Source organism: Macaca nemestrina, chromosome 11 (genome assembly GCF_043159975.1).
Source record: "Macaca nemestrina isolate mMacNem1 chromosome 11, mMacNem.hap1, whole genome shotgun sequence".
NCBI classification, from domain to species: Eukaryota; Metazoa; Chordata; class Mammalia; order Primates; family Cercopithecidae; genus Macaca; species Macaca nemestrina.
In genome coordinates this window covers 135,555,138-135,576,396 of record NC_092135.1, presented here as the reverse complement: position 1 = coordinate 135,576,396, position 21,259 = coordinate 135,555,138, and the positions used below count along the sequence as shown (strand labels likewise).

The window sequence follows — 21,259 nt, the reverse complement described above, 5'->3', positions numbered from 1 at the left end:
TTCGGGGAGCTCGGTTTTTGGAGACATGAGTCTGCCAATGCTCCCAGCTGAATAAAGCCCTTTCCTTCTACAATTTGGTGTCTAAGGGGTTCTTGTCTGCAGCTTGTCCTGCTACACAGACATTAAAGAGATTTGCAAAAACAGAACAACACCACTGACCTGATTCACACTCTTATTTTGGGAAAATCTCATTTTTTGTAAAAACTATATTTATGGTAACATATAGGGGGTTTACAGTTATTTTAAATGAGTGAATAAATAAATATTTTTAACTCCCAGTTTTAATTTCTGATGTGGTAAATATTAATAGATATGATTCATGTGAATAAAACTCTTTGGGGTTCTCACTAATTTAGGAAATGTGAAGGGGTCCTGAGGCCCAAAGGTTTGAGAACCGCTGATTTCGAAGTCAAGTTTGCTCCCCCTCCCAGAATGCGGAGAAAAGGGACTAAGCGATGGGAGAGAGTGGGGAGGTGATGGCAAAGGCAGAGAAAGTGAGCCTCTGGCTGAGACAGAGCCCCGGAGACGGGGATGCGTGGGGTGGAAGGGAAGTACTGTCCTTGTCCTCAGGGCAGGGGACCCACACTACTGTCCTCTGCAGTCCCACCTCCGGGGGGCCCTGGGACATGCAGCCAGAGCTGTGACTGGTGGGGCAGAACAGAGCTGAGGGGAGACTCCTGTCCTCAAGGGAGGCCCAGCAGCCTCTGAGGAAAGGGCGCATACAAGGGAAGAAAAACGCTTCCAGGATGAGAAGAGGAAGGAAAGGCCGTTTCTATGACGGGGTCTGGACAGGCGAGGCGAGCCAAGCAGCATGAAGACCCGTGCCCTGCTCTGCCCCTCTTGGGGTGGAATCCAGACAGGGGTGTAGTGGCAACATGCAGGAATACTGGAGAGAGCCCAGGATGGCAGGGCTGGTGGCTACCCCCGCAGGCACAGCAAGGGGAGGCTCCCACTATGGCTGTCCCCAAGGTCCAGCACACAGGCCGGGGAGGAGACTGCACGAAGGGTCCTGCAGGCCTCCACCTGCATTGGGTGCTGGGGTGTTGGGGAATCCACATCCCCGTGGTCCTTAGACCACGCTCCAGCAGGACTGCATGAGATGAGGAGCAGCCAGGGGACTGGCAGAAGCTTGGGGTTGGTGGAAGAGGCCACAGCACGTGGATATGTGGCTGGGATCCGGGTCTCAGTGGTGGGTGCCATCCGCATCTTGGTGCCCAGCCAGTACCCTTCACATACCAACCAGCGGCCCCATCCTGCAAGCCGACCTGCCCTCCACTCTGCATCAGGACCAGCAAGGAGGTGGGGACAGTGTGTGGAGTGCAGACCCCAACAACCCGGCCACCGGGAGGGTCATGAGCCCTTCTCCCAAGGCCCAGCTTCTGGCCTGGCCAAAAGCAGGGGTTAGGGAGTAGAAGTGGCATTGCGGGGAGCTCTGGAAGAGAAGCTGAGCCAGGAACAGAGACCCGGTAAGTGAGTACAGTGTGGGAGATCGGAAGCCCTGAAGCCTGCACTGTCTTGCTGCTCAAGGGGTGGGGCCTCACGAGCAGGAGCAGATGGGAAGTAAAAGACCTGCATTTCCTTCGCACAGCTTGGTTGGGCATGAGTGAGTTTTTGACCATGCCACCGAGGCAGCCATCACCTTAACAACACAGGAAAACTCTCCCAACCAGAGAGAAGAAACAAAGAAAGAGCTGGGTCTTCAGATTAGAGGGGTCACTGGATGGTAGGAGATGCCTACGCAGACTGACAAGACTGCTCGGTTCCAGGGTGGGCAAAACCCCCACCAGCATGGTGGAAAAAACCAGCGACCTCTAACGGGGTGGAGGCCATGCAGGGGCCCCTTCTGCAAGGCTGAGGGCTGGCCGTGGGGCAGTGGCTCCTGTCCTACTGCTGCCGTTTCAGAGCTCCACCAACTCCATGGCTTAAAACAATGCAAATGCTGGCCAGGTGCGGTGGCACACACCTGTAATCCCAGCACTTTGGGAGGCCAAGGTGGGTAGATCACCTGAGGTCAGGAGTTCAAGACCAACCTGGCCAACATGGTGAATCCCCATCTCTACTAAAAATACAAAAAATTAGGCCGGTGTGGTGGCGGGCACCTGTAATCCCAGCTACTTGGGAGGCTGAGACAGAAGAATCGCTTAAACCCAGGAAGTGGAGGTTGCAGTGAGCTGAGATCGTGCCACTGCCCTCCAGCCTGGGCAATAAAAGCAAAACTCCACTTCAAAAAACAAAATAAAATAAAAGAAACACAATAAAAAATGCAAATGCATTACCTGACAGCTCTGGAGGGCAGAATTTTGACTCAGGATTCACTGAGCTAACATCAAGGTGTTGGCAGGACTGTGGCCCCTCCTGGAGCCCCCAGGGGAGAATCTGCTTTCTGGCAGGTCAGCTTCTTGAGGGCATCAGGTGTGTGGGCTCCTGGCCCCTTTCTCCATCTTCAAAATCAGCCATCCCTTCTGTTTTCAAGGCCCCTGTGATGACATTGGGCCCACCCAGGGAACCTGGGATCATCTCCCAGGTCCAGGCCAGCAGGTGGGCAGCCTAAAATGTTGTATAGCCTGAGGAATTCACAGGTTCTGGGGATTGGGACGTGGACATCTTTTTTGTGGGGGATGATTCTGCTTACCACCGGTAGCAGCATCCCCACAGCCTGCAGGGGAAAGTGTGTGAGCTCAGATTGCACTCCCAGCCGAGTGGAACAGAGATCCTCAAAGACAAAATCCACACTGCATGCCATGCCTGAGAAAATAGCCTGAAGACAGACACCAGGTGATGGAAAAATGATTCCCGAGGGTGACCCTGAGTTGGGGGCTGGAGCACAAAAGACCCAGTGAGTCACGGGATTGAGGGGCCAAATGACTGAAAGTGCAGCAACCAAAGTAAACCTCACGTTAGGGCTAACAGCTGGCAGAGGATGGAAAGATGGCAGGCATTGCTGAGAAGCAGTGCCAGGGAGCCAGGCTCCCGATCCTGGGAACGCATGTCAGGAATGACCACGAGGGACCTGGAAACTCACTAAAGGAGAAGGCCAAGATGACGATAAAAACGATGAAGAGGAAGTGAGTGTTGATGTGAGAACGGCAGGCACTGAGAGACAGAGCCTCAGAGAATCTCATAAAACATCTCAGACCAACGTTCCCCTCCAGGCCCTGCCTTGGAAGCAGATTCCCTGTTTTAGCCCCTCTTTTTTTCGTCTCTAGAGCTGCCTGTGTCAGTGATTCCAACTAGTTCGGTTAAGGGTGATTTCAAATTCCTTATTATCAAAAAAATTTATTTTTATTATTAATTAATTAATTAATTTTTGAGATGGAAATTTGCTCTGCCGCCCAGGCTGGACTGAAGTGGTGTGACCTCGGCTGACTGCAACCTTTGCCCCCCAGGTTCAAGCGATTCTCCTGCCTCAACCTCCTGAGTAGCTGAGATGACAGGCGCCTGCCATCATGGCTGGCTAATTTTTGTATTTTTAGTAGAGATGGGGTTTCGCCATGCTGACCAGGCTGGTCTTGAACTCCTGACCTCAGGTGATCCATCTGGCTCAGCCTCCCAAAGTGCTAGGGTTACAGGTGTGAGCCACAGAGCCTGGCCAAAAAAAAAATTTTTTTTTAAAGCAAGCCATGGTTTGCCCATGTCTCATACTGGGAGACCCTTCACAGATTCTCTCAGGAACCTCCTCTGTTTGCAGAGATCACAGATCCACGTCACCACCTATTTGCCTTTCCAGGGCAGGTTGGCAGGCCTAATATTTGATTTGTAGGCTGTGTCCTTTAAAACAGGGTGTTCCGTTTGGGCTTCAGCCTTTCCCCCAGGGCATGAGTCACCCAAGTCTGGCTATGCATGGTCTCCTAGTTCTTCCTGGGTTTGGGGAATATCCATTAATTTCTACCATAACCACAGCTGAGGGGCTACCCTAACAAATGCAGAAAGCAGTTACTGGAAGAATTTGATACAAGCATGATACAAAGCAAGACACAAATCAGCACCAATGCAAGCTCCAGGGTGCCTAGGTGGAGGCCTGTTCCTTTTGTGCACAGCCCCAGGCCCCTTGGGCCCAGGACAGGGATGGGTGCCCAAGAAGTTCTGGGCTCTTCTGGGGACAGAGGGAGTTAAAAAGGTATAACTCTTATCCAATGTTCCCTTCAAGAAAGTTTACTTTGGCCCTACTTTGTATTTGTAGAACAATAAAAAATAATAACACGTGATAATCTTTTCTGTACTCTTAAAACCTTCTTAATACCCAAGTGACACGAATGAATCTAAAACACTCAAGACGAGAGCACTCAGAGGACCACTTCTGTGGAGCTCACCACCAGCTTACAGGAAAACAGGGATGATGGAACTTTTGTGCAAACATCACGAGGATATCCTCAGCTAACTCTGGACTGTGAAAAATTCCACAAAAGTAAACAGCTAGCTTTCTTCTACACATAAGCTTCAAAGAAAAAAAAGAGAGAGCTGAAAAGAGATCTTAATGATTCAAAAAGACTTAAAAGATACAGCAAGCAATGTAAGGTCTGGACCTTATTGGGAGATGAGCGGAAAAGTTTGAACACACATCAGATATTTAAGGAATTAGAGCTAATTATTTTATATATTTATTAATATTATTATTACTTTTTTTTTTTTTTTTTTTTGAGGAGTGCAGTGGTACGATCTCAGCTTACTGCAACTTCCGCCTCCCAGGTTCAAGCAATTTTCCTGCCTCAGCCTCCTGAGTAGCTGGGATTACAGGCAAGTGCCACCACGCCTGGCTAATTTTTGTATTTTTAGTAGAGATGGGGTTTCACCATGTTGGCCAGGCTGGTCTCAAACTCCTGACCTCAGGTGATCCACTCACCTTTGTCTCCCAAAGTGCTGGGATTACAGGCATCAGCCACTGCGCCTGGCCTATTTTTATTTTTTATTTATTTATTTTTTTGAAACGGAGTCTTGCTCTGTTGCCCAGGCTGGAGTGCAGTGGCACAATCTCAGCTCACTGCAACCTCCGCCTCCCGGGTTTAAGAGATTCTTGTGCCTTGGCCTCCTGAGTAGCTGGAATTACAGGTGCCTGCCACCATGCCTGGCTAATTTTTTGTATTTTTTTTTTGGTAGAGACGTGGTTTCACTATGTTGGCCAGGCTGGCTTTGAACTCCTGACCTCAGGTAATCCACCCTCCTCGGCCTCTCAAAGTGCTGGGATTACAGATGTGAGCCACTGCCTGGCCTAGAGTGAATTATTTTAGATGTAATATATATTTATGAGGGAAAAAGGAGATGAGAGGAACAATAATACAATACACCAAAACACAGCAAGCTATCACTCACTGCAGGCAAACCTGTAAATGCTAAAAGTAAACATTTACCAGATATTCATCACAGCTGGGTAACCTGCCTCAGCCTCAGTTTCTCACCTGTGCATGGTGACAGTAAAAGTAACCACACCACAGGGGTGTCTCAGGGTTAAAGGAGACAACAGAGATGAAGCTGAAAGAGGTCATGATCCAACATGAACCCAGAGAGCTGTGGAGTCGGTCATAGTCAGTATGGTGCTGGGGGCTGGTGACACAGCAGCCAATGCAATAGAGCCCTCATGGGACTTAGATGCCCGCAGGGATAAGACACTAACAAGGAAATGACTCACTGGGTACTGGAGAAGGGCTAAGGAGGAAATGGAGGAGGGAGTGAGGTCCCACGGTGAGCAGGAGTGAGGAGGGTGAATTTCATCATAAATGTGACGGAAGCTCTGTGGGGGTTGTGATGACTTGATCTACATTTTTAAGGCATGAGTCTGGGGGACGTGGGGAGAATGGACAACAAGACAGTGAGGGTGGAGGAAGAGAAGAGTGAGTGTGTGTGTGGGGGGTGGATTCCTGTGATGTCCACAAGGAAGACAGTGTGGCGTGACCTGAGGCCGGCATTAAGAGTGGTGAGCAGTGGCTGTATTGGTTGAGCCATGGGGCTGGCTAAGTGTGGGGTGAGAGGGAAGGAGCAGAGACAGCCACGAGTCCTGGGAACTTCACTTTGGCAACCAGCCTGCGTCCAAGATGGGGATGGGGTGCTTGGAGGTGGAGGAGAAATCACAACTTCTGTTCTAGATATGCTGGGACAGAGATGCCAGTGGGACACTCTGGCTGCAGTGTCTTGCAGGCCTTTGTCTACAAAAGTCAGAGTTCAGAGGACACATCTCTGATGTGGGTGTAAACTTGGGACTCATTGTTTAGATGTGTTGTCTAGCCGCTATAGTAGCCCCTAGCTGCTAGGGCACATGCAGCCATTTACGTTTAAATTAATTAAAATTGAACACAATTAAAACTTTGGTTCTCTGGTTGCATTAGCCACACTTCTAGTGTTCCATAGCCTTGGATGGCTGGTGGCTGCCACATGGGGCTTGCAGATACGAACATTTCCATCACTGCAGAAAGTTCCATCAGGCAGTGCTGGTCTGGAACTCATTTAAAACCTTGGGGTTGGACAAGGTCACTGGAGAAGTGAGTGACACAGAGCAGAGAAGAGCGTTGGGCCAGGGCCCTTGACCCTCCAAAAGGGAGTATTGAAGGAGTCCAAGAGGTTCCAGCAAAGGAGACAGAGAAGGGGCTAGACTCCAACACACGACGTAGAGCCACTTCCAGAGAGGGCTCAATGAGTGCTGAGCTTCTGCTGCTATTATTGGATTTTTCTATGTATTTTTTAAAAAATAAAATGTGGCTAAGTGTAGGGGCTCACATCTGTAATCCCAGCACTTTGGGAGGTCAGAGTGGGAGGATCACTTGAGCCCAGGAGTTCAAGACAAGCCTGGACAACATAGAGAGACCCTATCTCTACAAAAAATTTAAAAAATTAGCTAGGTGTAGTGGTGCACGCCTGTAGTCTCAGCCACTCGGGAGACTGAGGTGGGAGAATTGCTTGAGCCCGGGACGTCGCGGCTGCAGTGAGCCATGATCATGCCATTGTACTCCAACCTGGGTAACAGAGCAAGACCTTGTCTCAAAAAACAAAACAAAACAAAAGTAAAATGGGATAAAATTACATGTTCACAACTTGCTTTTTCTACTGGACAATGTCTTGTGAACTATTAATGTCAATTTATTTCTATAGCATTATTTTTATTGGGTGCTGAGCAACCCATTCTTAAATCCGTTGTTAAATTTGGTATTTAACCAAAGCCTGAACATTTGGACATTAGGGTCTTTCTAATTCTTCTCTCCTGTAACCCTTGTCTGATTCTCTCCTTATGATGACTTTCAGCAGAGGACCTGTTGGCTCAATGGGTGAGCATACTTTTAAGACTTTTGCTACCTTATTCCAAATTGGCCTCTGCAAAGATCGGATATGGTGGCCACTACCCACGTGTGGCCATCAAAAACCTGCAATGTGACTGATAAGACTGAAGAGCTAAATTTTATTTAATTATAATTTTATTTTATTTAATTATAATTAATTTTAATAGCCACGAGTGGCTAGCAGCTTCTGTCCTGGACAGTGCAGCCTTAGGTCTATTTATATGATGATTTAACTGGGCTGTATTTTTTTTTTTTCTTTATCTTCATCAATATGAGGTATCAGGGCGAGGCTAGTGAACACTCTGGTATGAAGCAGTTTAAATCACACAGGATTTATTTGTTCTTTGACCATTTGAAAGATCCGTCCATGAAAACATATGGATCCAAACCCTCTAAGAAGATCTGTCATTGGCAATTTATTCCAATAATGGGCCAGCAGGAAAAAGAGGAAGCTTCAAACTAACCACAGAGAAAGGTCAAGAGAGTGTGGGGAAAGGAACACCCAGGACAAACAGAGGGTCGAGAGGGCAGAGTTGGGAGGGACAAAGGCTGAGAAGGGGCTGCTGATTGGGCAGCTCCTGGGACAGGATGTAGATGTTAAGTCAAATCTATCCTATAATGCTTGTCTGATGCCAATGGTGCTAACATCCTAATTTTGTGCATCTTCCAGTTTTTGATTCCATGGTGCACAGCACTGTGTCCTTGTGGGAGGCAGGAACCGCCCTCCCACTCTACATGGCAAACAGCCCATTCCCAAATCCCTAGTGGCACAGGCGACTTCAGGGAGAGAGTATAACTGCCTGGGCTAGATCAAGACGTGCTGGCTTCCCCTTGCTTCTCACCGATCCCTCCTAAGGGCCAGCAAGGAGAGCCTTGTCAGGGGTGTGCATCTCTGAAGGTCCACAGCACGGCATGGAGGGAGGGGCAGGCCTGGCCAAGGGAGCAGGAGCTTCCGCGGCTTGAGGACAGTACTCTGGTCATGGGGGTCTCAAGGTCATGTGCCCTCCTTCCTCCAGCATATCAGGGATCTGGACCAGCTTGTTTGTCCCTGCTTTGACAGAGGAGAAATCAAAGTTGTGTTGTTCTGACACTGTGGGAAAAGGTGCAGGCATCACCTCCAGACCCTGCCCAGCATCCTTCAATGCGATTGATGCTCACATCTGGGGAGAAATACTGAGCAGGAATCCATCTGACACACATCTGCTAATTGTAAGAATGTTAAAAGAAATGCATTTTCTTTGGTTTGATAACTGGTGCATTAAGTGAATTGGCTCTTAAGCAAATCAACCCCCCTGGCAAACTTGTGTCTGCGGTGCTGGCCTTGAGTCTGCACATGGTGTTCCCCTGATGCATATTTGGGGCAGTGAAGCTCTTTCCAAGCAATGACTGGGTGTGTTTCTTGGTTTCACAATTCCCCCACCCCTGTTCTCTCCTCTATCCTATCAGTGGCCTTGGGTTTCCTCGGGCTGGGCCTCGCCCACGGTCATCCCCCTCAGAGTATATGAGACACACTGGAAACTGCTGGAAGGTTCCCAAATTGCTACATGTGTTACTGCCACCCACTGAGTGGTCCCTTGGGCACCAGTTTCTTCATCCAGCCTCTTGCTGATTCAGATATTTAAGACTCGGTGACCGGGAACAGACATGAGGACCCTGAGGATGTCACCCAGAGAGACGCTACAGAGAACGGGATTCCGTGGTGGGAGCACACAGATGACTGTTCATGTTGAAATTGATTAAACGCACAGATTAACAATGATGAAAGACGGGGAAGAAGGAGGTTCATTATTGGAAAAGTTATCTTCCGTTTCATTGTGGATTTCTGGTATTTTCGGCAACTCCTCTGCAGAACCAATTTTGGTGCTAAGAACTAGAGCCTTTATTCTATGCTTGTTTGCTCTGTAGCCTCGCTGAGGCTCCACACTGCTTGGTTTGAGCAGAGCACACTGCAAGGTGTGTTTTGACCTTGCGGTGCTCACGGCACCAGCACATGACGCGTGCCCACACGCCAGGGCCCTGCCACTCCTTCGGGCTCATGAGGCACCTGTGAAAAGGCCTCTCATAGGTTGAGGCAGATCTCCTTTTAGTGACATATTTAACCAATAGGGCAGTCAACAAAACACAAGCACAAATGAAACAATAAGAAACTCAAAAACCTCTTAACTACCTTTACCTCCACGCTGTTTACATCAGGGGTCCCCAAGCCCCGGCCGTGGCCCAGTAGGGGTCCCTGGCCTGTGAGGAGCCAGATTGCATGGCAGGAGGTGAGTGGCGGATAACAGAGCATTTCCCGCCTGAGCTCCGCCTCCTGCCAGGTCAGTGGCAGCTTAGATTCTCATGGAGCTCCTGTAGTTCTCTATTGTGAACTGTGCCTGCGAGGGATCTAGTCTGTGTGCTCCTTATGAGAATGAGAACGAGGCAGAACAGCTTCATCCCGAAACCATCCCCAACCCTGCCCCAGACTCCTCCCCCCGCCGATCCCCACATCTGCGGAAAAATTGTCTTCTATGAAACCGGTCTCTGGTGGCAAAAAGGCTGGGGACCTCTGGTTTATACGATTCTTTGCCTCCCAAATGTGTCACCCGCTGAAATGTATTCTCATAGTAAGAACCATCATAGCAAGGCCACTTGGGGCTTCAGTATTCTCGACCTAACACGACCTTGACACAGGCTTTCCATAGCACTGCCTCTCTGCACATGGACATTTTCAACACGGTACTCTACGCTCATGTGGCCCCTTCCCATCGGAAGGCATTTGGGGATGTAACAAGCCCACCCCCTAATCACATAACAGGCTGAGAAGACACAGCAGAGTGGGCCCATGACACGGCCCCCCACTGGCTCATTCTGGGCAAACGGCCTCAGGTACAGAATGAACAATGTGACCCCAGCTGCAGCCAACTGGCCACCAGCGGCCCCCCAGGCAGGGTCAGCAGAACCCATGTGCTTACAAAAGTCCCTTCCTAAGAGCACTGAGAGGTGACCCAGGTGCGTCCGTTCCTAAGAGCACTGAGAGGTGACCCGGGTGCGTCCGTTCCAAGAGTTATGCAAGGTGACCTGGGTGCGTCCCTTCTTTGCAATGTGAAATGATGAAAAGAACATGAAATAAGGAAAGATGGGTGTCAGAAGTGGGTGAGCCACAGACAGGAAACATGTGGGAGTTTCTGCTAAACCCACTTCAGATAAGCCTGGACTGGAGCAGGGCAGACCACTCAACAGTTCCCTGGAAGACAGTGCCTGCCTGGGACCCCAGGCCCCCCTGGCTCCCTCCCTCTGCTCCTTGGAAAACATGGTTCTCCCTCCCCTTTTCATTTCTCTGCATTTGCCTACACGCAGGCAATGAGAAGTTACAAGTTGCCATTTGAACTAAGGGCTGACAATAGCCAGGGCTGCCCTGGAGACAGGGCAGGATGCACCTGGGAAGGATCCACCAGGAAGGGGGCTCTACTAATGAGAACGATGTTCTGCCCTTGGCACAACCTGAACGCCAAGGCTGAGGCAGCGAGACTTGCCCTACTTAAAACAGTGAGAAAACATCTGAGTTTACTTAGAGAGAATGGGAAGGAGAGGGTGAGGGACTTCAGAATGTGGAGATGGGGGATCTGAGACTCAAGAGAGGAGGGGTGAGACAGGGCCCGTGAGACCGCATTTTCCTGCCAGCGCAGAGGGGACAGGGTGGCAGCCCTGGGGTCAGCTACGTAGAGGGGACAGGGCGGCAGCCCTGGGGTCAGCTGCATGCTGGTGGGCAGCCTCTGCTCAGGCTTTGAGAAGTTGGTTGGTGCTGGCCATGGCCACTAGGCTGGTACTGGCTGTACCAGGGCCAGCAGGATGGGCCCTCCCCAAAGGCCAGCAGTGAAACCTGCGCTGTGATGAAATCCAGGGGTGATCAGTGGTCCAGGGTGAGGGAGAGTGGGGGATCGCACGGCTCTGACCCCGGCCCCTCCCTACCAAATGGATGCCCCCTTCTCCATGTGCTGCTCTTGTGAACTGTTCTGCTTCACCTAACGGTTTGTTGTGGACCCTATTCAGCCTGGGGACCCAAAGTCCCGCTTCTGCTGCTCCTTCTGTCTCCTTTCTTGGCACTTTATCTCCTCAACATGCTGGAGCTGAAGTCCCCGGGGCTGGTCCCTATCCGAATTCCCTTCCAGCTTTAAATGCTGCGGTCAGCTGAACAATGCTGCCCCGCCCCGCCCCGCCCCAAGGCGTTCATGTTCTAGTCCCAAGAACCTGTGAAAACGTCACCTCACATAGCAAAAGAGACTTTATTGATGGAATGATATTAAAGATCCTGAGATGGGAAGAGGGTCCTGGATGATGCGGGCAGTCCCTAAATGTAACCATATCTCTCCTCACAGGGGAAAGAGGAAGGCAAGAAAGTCAGACAGAGAGAGATGTGAGCATGGAGGCACAGGTGAGACAGGGTGAGGGTGAGAGAGAGGCAGTGGGAGAGCGAGACATTGTTAGATGTTGTGCTGATGGCCTTGGAGGTGGAGGAGGGGCCAGCAGCCAAGGAATCCAGGAAGCGTCTAGAACCTGGAAAAGGCCCAGAGGTGGGTCCTCCCTCAAGCCTCCAGCTGGAATGTAGCTCTGAGGACACCTTGATTTTAGGACTTCTGACCTGCAGAACTGCAGGAGAACTGTGTGTTTTAAACAACTACATCTGTACTGTACAAGTCACATATGCAGCAGTCCCAGAAATGAATACAAACACCATTCATCTGTTTCACCACATGAAGCTTCACCTTTCGGAAGCTCTCATAACAGCATCTCCTCTGAGCTCTGGACTAGTGAATGTGTCCAACGCCCGCTCAACATACCTGCATGATGTCACTTCAACATGCCTGAAACATTTTCCCCAAACCTCTCCATCTGTGGCCTCCCCAGCAGAGCTGACCTCAACCCTGTCCTCGAAGTTGCTCTGGCCACAACCTTGAAGTTGCCCTTGACCCCCTCACCTTGGAGACCCCCTATCTGATCTCTGGACAAGCTTGCTGGCTCTGCCTGCAAAGTGCATCTGGTCACTTCACAGCCCACTGCTGTGAAACGGAAACCAGGACTTGCTGTTGCTCTGCTCGAAGGTCTGTGGTGACTCAGGGGAAGGCTGAGGCCCTGTGAAGCTCTACAGGATTCCTGTGACTGGCACCAGATCCCATGCCCTCCAACCACCTCTCTTCCTGGCCCCCTCATTCACTCCACTCCAGCCTCGCCAGCCTATGCTCTCCCTGGGGCACACCAGGCTCCCTCCTGCCATCTTCAGTGGGGCCCTCTGCCCTCCACTCTCTGGCCTCTGCCCTCCACAATCTGCCCTCTGCCCTCCACCCTCTGCCCTCTGCCCTCTGCTCTCTGCCCTCCGCCCTCCACTGGGAGCATCCTCTCAGCTTTTGCTTAACTACTTCCCTCATATTGCTTCCTTCTCATAGGGTGACCCAATCCACTAAAGACATCAAGAAAGGATAAGGGAGCCCAGATGATAGAGAGGGGAGAAAGATGCACAGTGGAGGAGGAGTGAACAAGGATGGGTGGGTTTTAGCACAGTCACTGGGCAGAGTGGTACAAAACCGTGCTGGGATCTCCCATGGTGAGGTCGGGATGCTGCCTGGCACTGCTGAAAAGAAAGGGAGAAGGGCAGCTTCCATCCTAAAGACTTGATTCCAACATCAGGGTGTTTCAGAATGGCATGGAGACTCCCCCCATGTATCACTTTTTGCTCTATTCTTCAAAGATGTGGCCTAAGTATCACCTGGCTTAGGAGATATCACCCTGGAAGCTGGGTCAAGTTGAAATAAAACTATTCAGAGAACAAGTGAATGTAGTTTGGCAAGTCAGATCCCCTCACTGAGAAAAACAAGGCCAGAAAGAAGAGCTGTGTCCCAGACCCGGCTTCCTATCCATCACTCTTCACCCTGCACGTGGCCATCTACCCACCCAGACAGCACCCAGATTATGGCCCTGGGGGGAAATCAGGGACCCCGGGCTCTGTGGGCTCAGCACGGCACACTCACTCTAGTCGTTCCTCTTCTTTCCTTCGGAGGTCAAAATCTCGTTGAACAACTTCCAAGATGTGCTGGGCCTCTTCATCAGTGAGCTTGGAAAGATCCAGTTTCTTCCCCATTTCTGCTTCTTGTTGGGGTCACACCTGGAATTTCAGAGGATCACAAGTCATCAGTCCCAGAAGCCTACCGATGCCAACCGAGTCACAAAGTAAGAGAAGACACAGAACGCTGCTGACTTCTCGGGACATGTCTGTACTTGGGTTAAATGGCTTTCTAATGCTTGTCTGGAAACTTGTGTAGATTAATGAATTTAAGCGAATCTATGCAAAATTCCCACATTCGAATTTTAAAAGGGATCTTCTTCCTACTCTCCCAAACACACTCAGCTACAGGTCCCTCATTCTCTTTCCACTGTGGGATAAATGTCAGTGATCTCCCCATCCAGCGGCATGGCTCCTCTCCCTGGCCTAGGGTTGAGCTTTGCAACAGAAAACCCTGGAAGGGTTCCTGAGGCTTCTCGCCTTAAGTTTCTTGGGAGCGGGAACAGCACAGAAAAGAGGAAACTTCACAGCAAATTCAGTCAGCTCAGAGTTTCCTGTGCATCTCCCAGACCTCCTAGAGTGATGTTGCAGGCTCCATGTGGGCAGGAATGCCTAGATGACTGACCCACTGGGTGGAAAAGTTGGGAGACTCCACAGCACTTGGAAGGTTTCACTATCCTCTGGGCGTGGGGGACTGTTCAGGTTTGCCATGTGTATGGTGGGGGGTGGCTCCAGCGGGAGGTCATATGAGCCTGATGCCTGTGAGGGCGATGTGCTTGTGCTGGGAATAGCCACATCATTTCCAGGGAGAGGCAAAAGCGATGCAACTTGGGAGAACAAAACATCTGGGCAGGATGAGCAGTGGATGCTGAGCTTTATTTACTCGAGAGGTTGGCTATGGGGCTGCCCAGCAGGGATTCTCAAGCCTGGTGTGTATTAGGATTACCTAACACGACTAGTGGCCAGGCCTCACCCTCAGCAAATCTAATTAAATTTTTAAAAAATTTTACTTAATTTTTTTTTTTTTCTTTTAGAAACAGGTCCTCACTATGCAGCCCAGACTGGTCTTGAACTCCTGGGCTCAAGCAATCCTTCTGCCTTGGCCTCCCAAAGAACTGGGATTCCAGGTAGGAGTCATGGTGCCTGTCTGAGAATCTGGTGTGACTCAGCGGCTCAGCAGAGCAGCAGCCTCACTCAATGCACTGTGCAATGCGGTGTTTATAGGTAACCTGATGACCAAGAAGTCAAACCTCAGATGATCTTACGCCCTTTTTGAAGTTCATCAGACCTGATCCCAATCAATGTCTAAAGGACAGAAGAGGGAAAATCCAAATGCCAAAAGCCAAGATAAGTGGAACCTTAGAATCTGGCTTGCTACTCAAAATGTTGTTCGGGGACTGGCAGCATCCCCTGGGAAGTTGTTAGAAGTGTAGACTCAGGCCCCACCCCAGACCTACTCATTCAGGATCTGCCTTTGAACAAGATCCCCAGGCAGCTCGAGTACATGAATTGGCTCATGCTGCTGTCCTCAGACCCCTCTGAGTAGCAAAGCTCTAAGGGAGACTCATTCACTTGGGTGGTGGGCGAGTCACGGAGGACTTTAACCTGTACATCCTATCGGGTGGGTGATGGGTGTGAGGCAGGGGAGTGATGCAGTGATGGTGGCTGAGGAGAGAATGACAGATCTTCTTGTTGGCTTTTCATATGGCAATATCATACAGGCCTCACAGCTCATGTTGATGTGGACATTACTGCTGGGTATAAAATTGGAGGCACAATTGTACCAGGGAGAACCTCACCACCAATGCATGCACACTGGGACACTGCAAAACTGTGCATGCTCCCCACAGAGGACTTCCCTGACCATCCTGTGGTTTTTACTCCTTCACCTGTCCCCATCCCTTTAACATTTCTTTATACCCCTTAACAGTTGGTGATGTCCCATTAGTTATTGTTAAGTTCCACGAGAATAGCAACTCTATCTGTTCCCAGCACATGGCAGTTGCTTTTCTGTGCCTGAAGCTCCCTGGTGTGCAGCAGGCTGTGCCAGGGAAGCCCTCAGCCCTTAGATGCTGCAGCTATAGACAGACCAGCTCTGCTCTGGGCACTGAGGCTTTGGGGAATATTTTGTTTGGATGACTGGGAGTTCTGTTGTGAGTAACTGAAAGTTTAAAAACCACCTCGTGATTTCAACAAGTTTTCCTTGAGGACTTGAACCTATTTTCTCAGGAACATCAGAGAAACGGTCCAATTTGTGTGCTTTCAGGAGGAAGTCTCAAAACCACCAAAAAGACTCAATTTTGCTTCTGAATTCTGGGAAGCATCTCCCATCAGTGCTGCTGACCATTTGGAAGTGTTTAGCACAAAAATACTAACAAAACTTGCCCTGTGCTGGAGACGTACTTCGATTTCATTGCGCAAGAGGTTAATTATGAAAAGTTACATTTTCTGGGCAAATATCATTTAAAATAAAAATGTCTACAGAGCTCTCATGGAAGTCAGCGAAAATAGTCCCTGGCTTATGCCATAAAAATGGGGAAGGATAATTTTTTTTTTTTTTACACCCACACCTCAACATTTCCATTCTCAAATGTAAAGAGGAGTGTTTGCAATATAGGAAGAGATTGCCCCAGTGTCCTGGGAACATTCAAACTCTGTTCCTTTACAGTCAGATTTAGATTCTGGTCAAGAAATCCTTACCACGGAACTCATTTTTGATGCTCCCGCAGAGCACACACTTTCTGGTTTCTAAAGAATTGGAACAAAAAGTTATTATTTGATGCATGACTGGAGTTCATTCACTTTTATTTTTCATGAGTTCTGAAAAAAAGGAATCATAAGAAGAGCATTCACCGACGTTCTATTTTCAGAATGGATGGACAGTGTGACCATCAGCTGAGGCATTATCATTCCCTCTCTTCTCCTAACGCAGAAGCCAAAATTCCAGGCCTCAGTTTGAGAAACTTAAATCTTGATATGTGAGGAAGAAAAGCAAAACAAAAGGAAAAACCTGCTTTTCTTATCTTGCAACCTTCTTAGAGCAGTCGGTGACCAGTAAGTGAATGGATAAAAAGATCACAGTGCATCACAACTAATGTCCTAGAGGCTGCCTGGATACCTGTCCCTCCCTCTTTCTATCCCCTTTCAAATCTTGGTTTTGTTTCTTGTTTTTTGAGATGAGGTCCCAGTCTGTTGCCCAGGCTGGAGTGTGGTAGTGCAATCATGGCTCACTGTAGCCTCGACCTCCATGGGCTCAGGGAGGTGAGGGTAGAGAACATGCTAGACCCATGAGGAGTGCAGGGTTGCTCTGTGCCTGCCCTAGCTGGGTGAGGTGGGGGTGGGGGCTCCCAGAGTGCGTGTGTTGGGCAAGGGCAGATGCCACCCTGCTCTATCTGTTCCTTGTTCCATTTCTGTGTAGATAACGCCTGCTCACGAGGTTCCTGAACAAAACACTTCCCTTTAGTGCCTGTTCCACTGCTCAGATTCAATCATATTTTAACCACTGGAGACAGCCAGCCTTACCCAGTGGTTTAATAGCCATAGTGGGGCAGAGGGAGGGGACACAGGGATTAACAGGCAGGGAGGAGAGAGTGGAGCTGGTTTTATAAGATGGATATCCCAGGCCCAGACCGCTGAATTCCAGTGGTGTGTCCATTAAAGAGTTGAATTCATTTTTTGGCCAAATTGAAGGGAAATCAGGGTGGGGGCTCCTCCTGCATGAAGAATTGGCTTAAGTAGCTCTTCAGCTGGCTGCTCAGAGAGCCTTGGAACAATGGTGATTGTGGGTGATCACTTGCCTGAGCAAACAAACTGGCAAGCTAACGACAGCAGGAATGCTCTCTCTGACTCAGCCAAGGCGTGTCGTGGGTGTTATTCTTGCTGATAAAGGGGAGGTAGCAGAGATGACAACTGTGGTGCCTTCTGCCTTAATCCTTTGTGGCCATTTCCCGAATGCTGCTGTCCAGGTTGGCCTGTGTGGTTATTTCTGTAGGCGGGGCCCATCAGTAGGCACTGACCCCCAGCTCTCATCAGTGGCTAAATGAGCACATTTCCACCCAGAAGGGCCACTCCCTTCCCTACAGGTGAACCAGGCACATATGTGCTGTAGCCACAAGGGTCTGGAATGGCTCCAGCAGCAACAGCACTGGGAGGCTGTTCTGCCCCTCAGCCACCTGCCTACCAAGCTGCCATCTCCTCTGCTCTCCCGGTTCTCTGGGGAGTTGGTGGTAAACCCCACTGATAAATGGACATGAGTTCTGCATTTGCTCCTAAAGCCTCAGTGCTAGTCTCTACAGCAAGGATGGGTCCCAGGTGAGGCTGCAGAAGGAGGATGGGTCCCAGGTGAGGCTGCAGAAGGAGGATGGGTCCCAGGTGAGGCTGCAGAGGGAGGATGGGTCCCAGGTGAGGCTGCAGAGGGAGGATGGGGCTGAGAGGTGGGAGCTGGGTTCCCATCCCAGTTCAGGCACAGCCAGCCTGGCCGCCTGGGACAGATGCCACTTCTCTCAGGGTCTTAGTTTCTCCATCTGTACCATGGACAATGGCTGAGCTCCAGGACCTCTCTGGCCCTCTCCAGCCCTGGATGATGCCAGGATGTTGAAATTGGGAGGGGGAGTGATGGCGTCAGGATAGTGGGGAGGAGTAGGGGCAAGGGCTGTTCCTCCAGAGGTTGCTTTGGAAAAGAACAAGATGGTTGGCCCTAGAAGGCTGCCCCAACCGCTGAGACTGAGGCTCACTTGAGCCGTTGTTACACTGCGGTTGAAAGGCACCAAATTCACTTTTCCCATTAGCCCACAGGGCTCTGGGACACTTCCGCCACCTCCAGCCCCTCACTGGGTACACATTCAGCTGGTTTTAATTTTCTCCAAGTCACTCATGCCATATTCAGCAAGACCCACTGACTCCCCATGTGTGTGCCTGGCACCGCCCCATGTTCTCTAAATGTGTCCTCAGTCAATCCTCTGAGGCACCTGCTGCTGTTCTCTGAGCCTGAGTGAGGGCCAGGAGCACAGTGACCCATGCCTGGTACTTAGATACTGAGGAGCACGGCCCTGGGCGGGGAAGGGGCTTGGCCCAGGAAGGCTGAGACCTTGCTGAGGTCAGCTGAGTCCCAATAGTGAGCAGGTGGAGGGATGGGTTTCTAAGGACAGATGCAGGCCAGCTGAACCCGAGGCATCAATGTCAGCAGCGTGGTCGGCTAGTCCAGGAGCCTTTTCCTGAAACTTCACAGCCCCCAGCAACGCTGGCCTTTGCACCTGTGGGGAGCCTTGCTCTCCCCCGACTGTCATTTCACTCCCTCAGAAAGAAATATGTGAACAAGATACCAGTCACACCACCTAAAAACAGGGCCTGTAAAGGCCCCAACCCAAGCTCTGCGTGGAAGTGAGGTGGAGTTTTCAGTGCCAGTTAATGTCAGTGGGACGCGGTGTTAAAGCCTGTGGAATCTTCGGGGATTTACAAGTGAGATTCAGTTCCTGTAGGGACCTGGGGCCAGGGCCGGGACGAAGCCCACAGGTGCTCACAGCTCACAGACCCTTCCCATATCTCTACTTCCCACAACTCCCTGGCGGGCCCAGGGAGTCTGTCTGCAAACAAAAGGTGATTCCAATAAAACAGCCTTTTAGATACCCAAAGGAAGCCGGGTGCCTCCTCCCATGCCAAGATCATCCGGCCTTTTCCTCACCGCAAGACCAGCTCCCGGGCAGGGAGGAAGCCTTTCTCCTGGGGCCAGCCTGCGTGGCATCAGCAGCCTTGGCCCAGTCTGCATGGCAGACTCGCAATGGAGGCAATGGAGCTTCCGATTAAAACCAACCGTTTTGCCCAAAATGGGGATACCCCACCACCCCACTCCCACCCGTGCCCGCACCCAGACCAGTCTGCTCAAAGAATCCAGGTGAAGCCTGGGGACTAAGGCTGGGTGGCTGGGAACACGCTGTCCTCACCAGCCTGGACCAAGGCAGGGAGGCTGGCGGCTGGGGGCGGTTTCATACCAGTGGGTCTGTACGCGACACCGCGCACTCCCCAAAGCCTAAGCCCTCAGTCCTGGGTGCCACCATAGCCCCGCTGTTCCCTCTTCTCGGGGCACTCACCGGACCCTCTCCGGGGGACGCTCAGTCCCTGGTCCAGCACCTGGGAGAGAAAGGAGGGTGACGAAGCAGGGCGTCAGGCCAGGGCGTCAGGTCAGGGCGCCGGGGCAAGGCTGGATAATGGGGGCAAGCAGGGCGCGGGGCGCAGAGCGGCTGGCTCGCGCCTGGATCTCGGGGCGGGCGGGCAGCTGGCCAGGTCCCGGCGCCTCCTGCCCGAACCACGTGGGCTGCGCCCCGCTCCGCCCAGCTCCGGGAGCGCGGACACTTCTGGATGCCCTGCCAGGCCGAGGGCGGGACGTTCACCTGGGGCGCCCGCGCGGGAAGCGCCAGTGTGGGGGAGAGCCCCGGATACTCGCCCCCAGGTCAGTTTGGGGAGAAAGAGGGCGGCGGAGTGGGGAAGGTTCAGCACACAGCTGCGATTCCCGTGAGTTGCGGCGACTTTGCGTGGGTGACATTGCGCCGCGGTCCTGCCTTGGGCACGGTGGACCCGCTTGCTGAGCACGCTCTAGAACGCGCGGCACATCGTCGAAATTTCTAACTCTGCCAGGAGAGCGCTATTTACTTCGGCTTTACAGATGGGGAAACTGAGGCTCAGAAACGCGCCCTACCAAAGCCACCGACCAGTAAGTGGCAACGCCAAATAATAAGTGGGACTTTAAGCCCAGGGCTTTCTGCTGCAGAGCGCGTGCCCTTACCCCTTCGATTCTGCCAGGCATCAGGACCAGGAGGGTCCCGCAGCCGCGGGCAACCCCGCTGCGGGGTGGAGACCGAGGCCTTGCCCGCCAAGAAAAAGTCAAGATCCGTGGGCAAATGGGGCAGATGTGGAAGCCAGGACGCGCGGCACGGCGGTGCCAGGACCGAGGACGCGCTGCGGGGGATGCCTGGGAGCTCCGTGCGGCTGCGCTCTCCTCCTGGACTCTAGGGCCGGCCTTTGGGTGCTCAGTGGGGCCCGCGAACTCAGAGGGTCCCAAGGCGAGCCGCCATCTCCAGTCCGCCACGCCTGCCTGTCCTTCCGAGTTCCAGTGGACATTAGGGAATTGCCCTCCTCCCTCATCCTCCAGGACTGAGCGCTTCAGAACTTTCTCTCCCTCCTCCTCCCTCTCCCTTGTCATTAAAAACTTACATTCCCTTCTTCAGGAACTGCTTTTGCAATTCATTTTCCGTATCTGCAAAATGATAGGAATAAAGCCATCAGGTGAACAGATACTACTATCTCCATTTAACAGAAGAGGAAACGAAACCTTACAGGATTGTTGTGATATCACATTAGATTATTTGTAAACAGCTTTCAAAAGGCTGCAAAAGAATAAAAAAGAATGTTGTTGCCTGCTGAGCCCTGGGGAACACTGTAGGTGAATCAGGGTATTTCAGGTCCCTGGGCTGCCTTGGGACAGGTGCTGTCACCAAACACCATCAATTGTTGAGTGTGAACCCTGGAATGGGGTGAAGCTTACACTGACGCCAGCGTTTCCACATCCCATATGATCTGGTGTTTGTGTTTTTCATTTCCTTACCTCCTTGCCATATGCCTTACTGTTGCCTGTAAGATTAATAAATCCCTTAAGAGTTGATGTGGGGACTTAAGTTCCTTAAGGGCAGAATTTTTTTTTTAAGTTTTTAATACTTTAGTGCTTATGTATTTGAACTAGTGGTTTTAAAAAATATACAACTGACACATGCTGATATATAAGGTATATAGTAAAGAATATAAGGAATATAAAATGAAAAGCCAATTTCTCTCTTATTCCACTACCAACCTCTACAACCTGAAAGCAATCATTATTAATGGTGTCTTGTGTATTCTTTCTGAATTGTGTGTGTGTGTATGTGTCTGTGGTGAAGCATGTGGGCTCAAACCAACTGCAAGAGTCGGAATTCTA

The 21,259-nt window shown here is 50.9% G+C and overlaps 1 protein-coding gene across 11 annotated transcripts in view; it reads right to left on the bottom strand.

Annotated features, from left to right (window-relative positions):
* LOC105473840 (melanophilin) overlaps positions 1–19,573 on the bottom strand; it is a 66,444-nt gene extending 46,871 nt beyond the window's left edge. For 6 of the 11 annotated variants that reach the window (XR_982506.3, XR_982510.3, XR_011610180.1 and 3 more), the window contains exons 1-2: positions 19,383–19,573; positions 13,265–13,398 (exon numbers count right to left, since the gene is read on the bottom strand). Coding sequence is in view for 4 of the 11 variants with exons in the window: in XM_071073655.1 (XP_070929756.1) it covers positions 13,265–13,374 (110 nt within the window). In the remaining 7 variants the exon portion in view is untranslated. The remainder of the gene's footprint in view (positions 1–13,264; positions 13,399–19,382) is intronic. The other 5 variants (XR_982503.3, XR_982505.3, XR_982504.3 and 2 more) reach the window with 2 other exon arrangements.
* Positions 19,574–21,259: the final 1,686 nt, after the last annotated feature.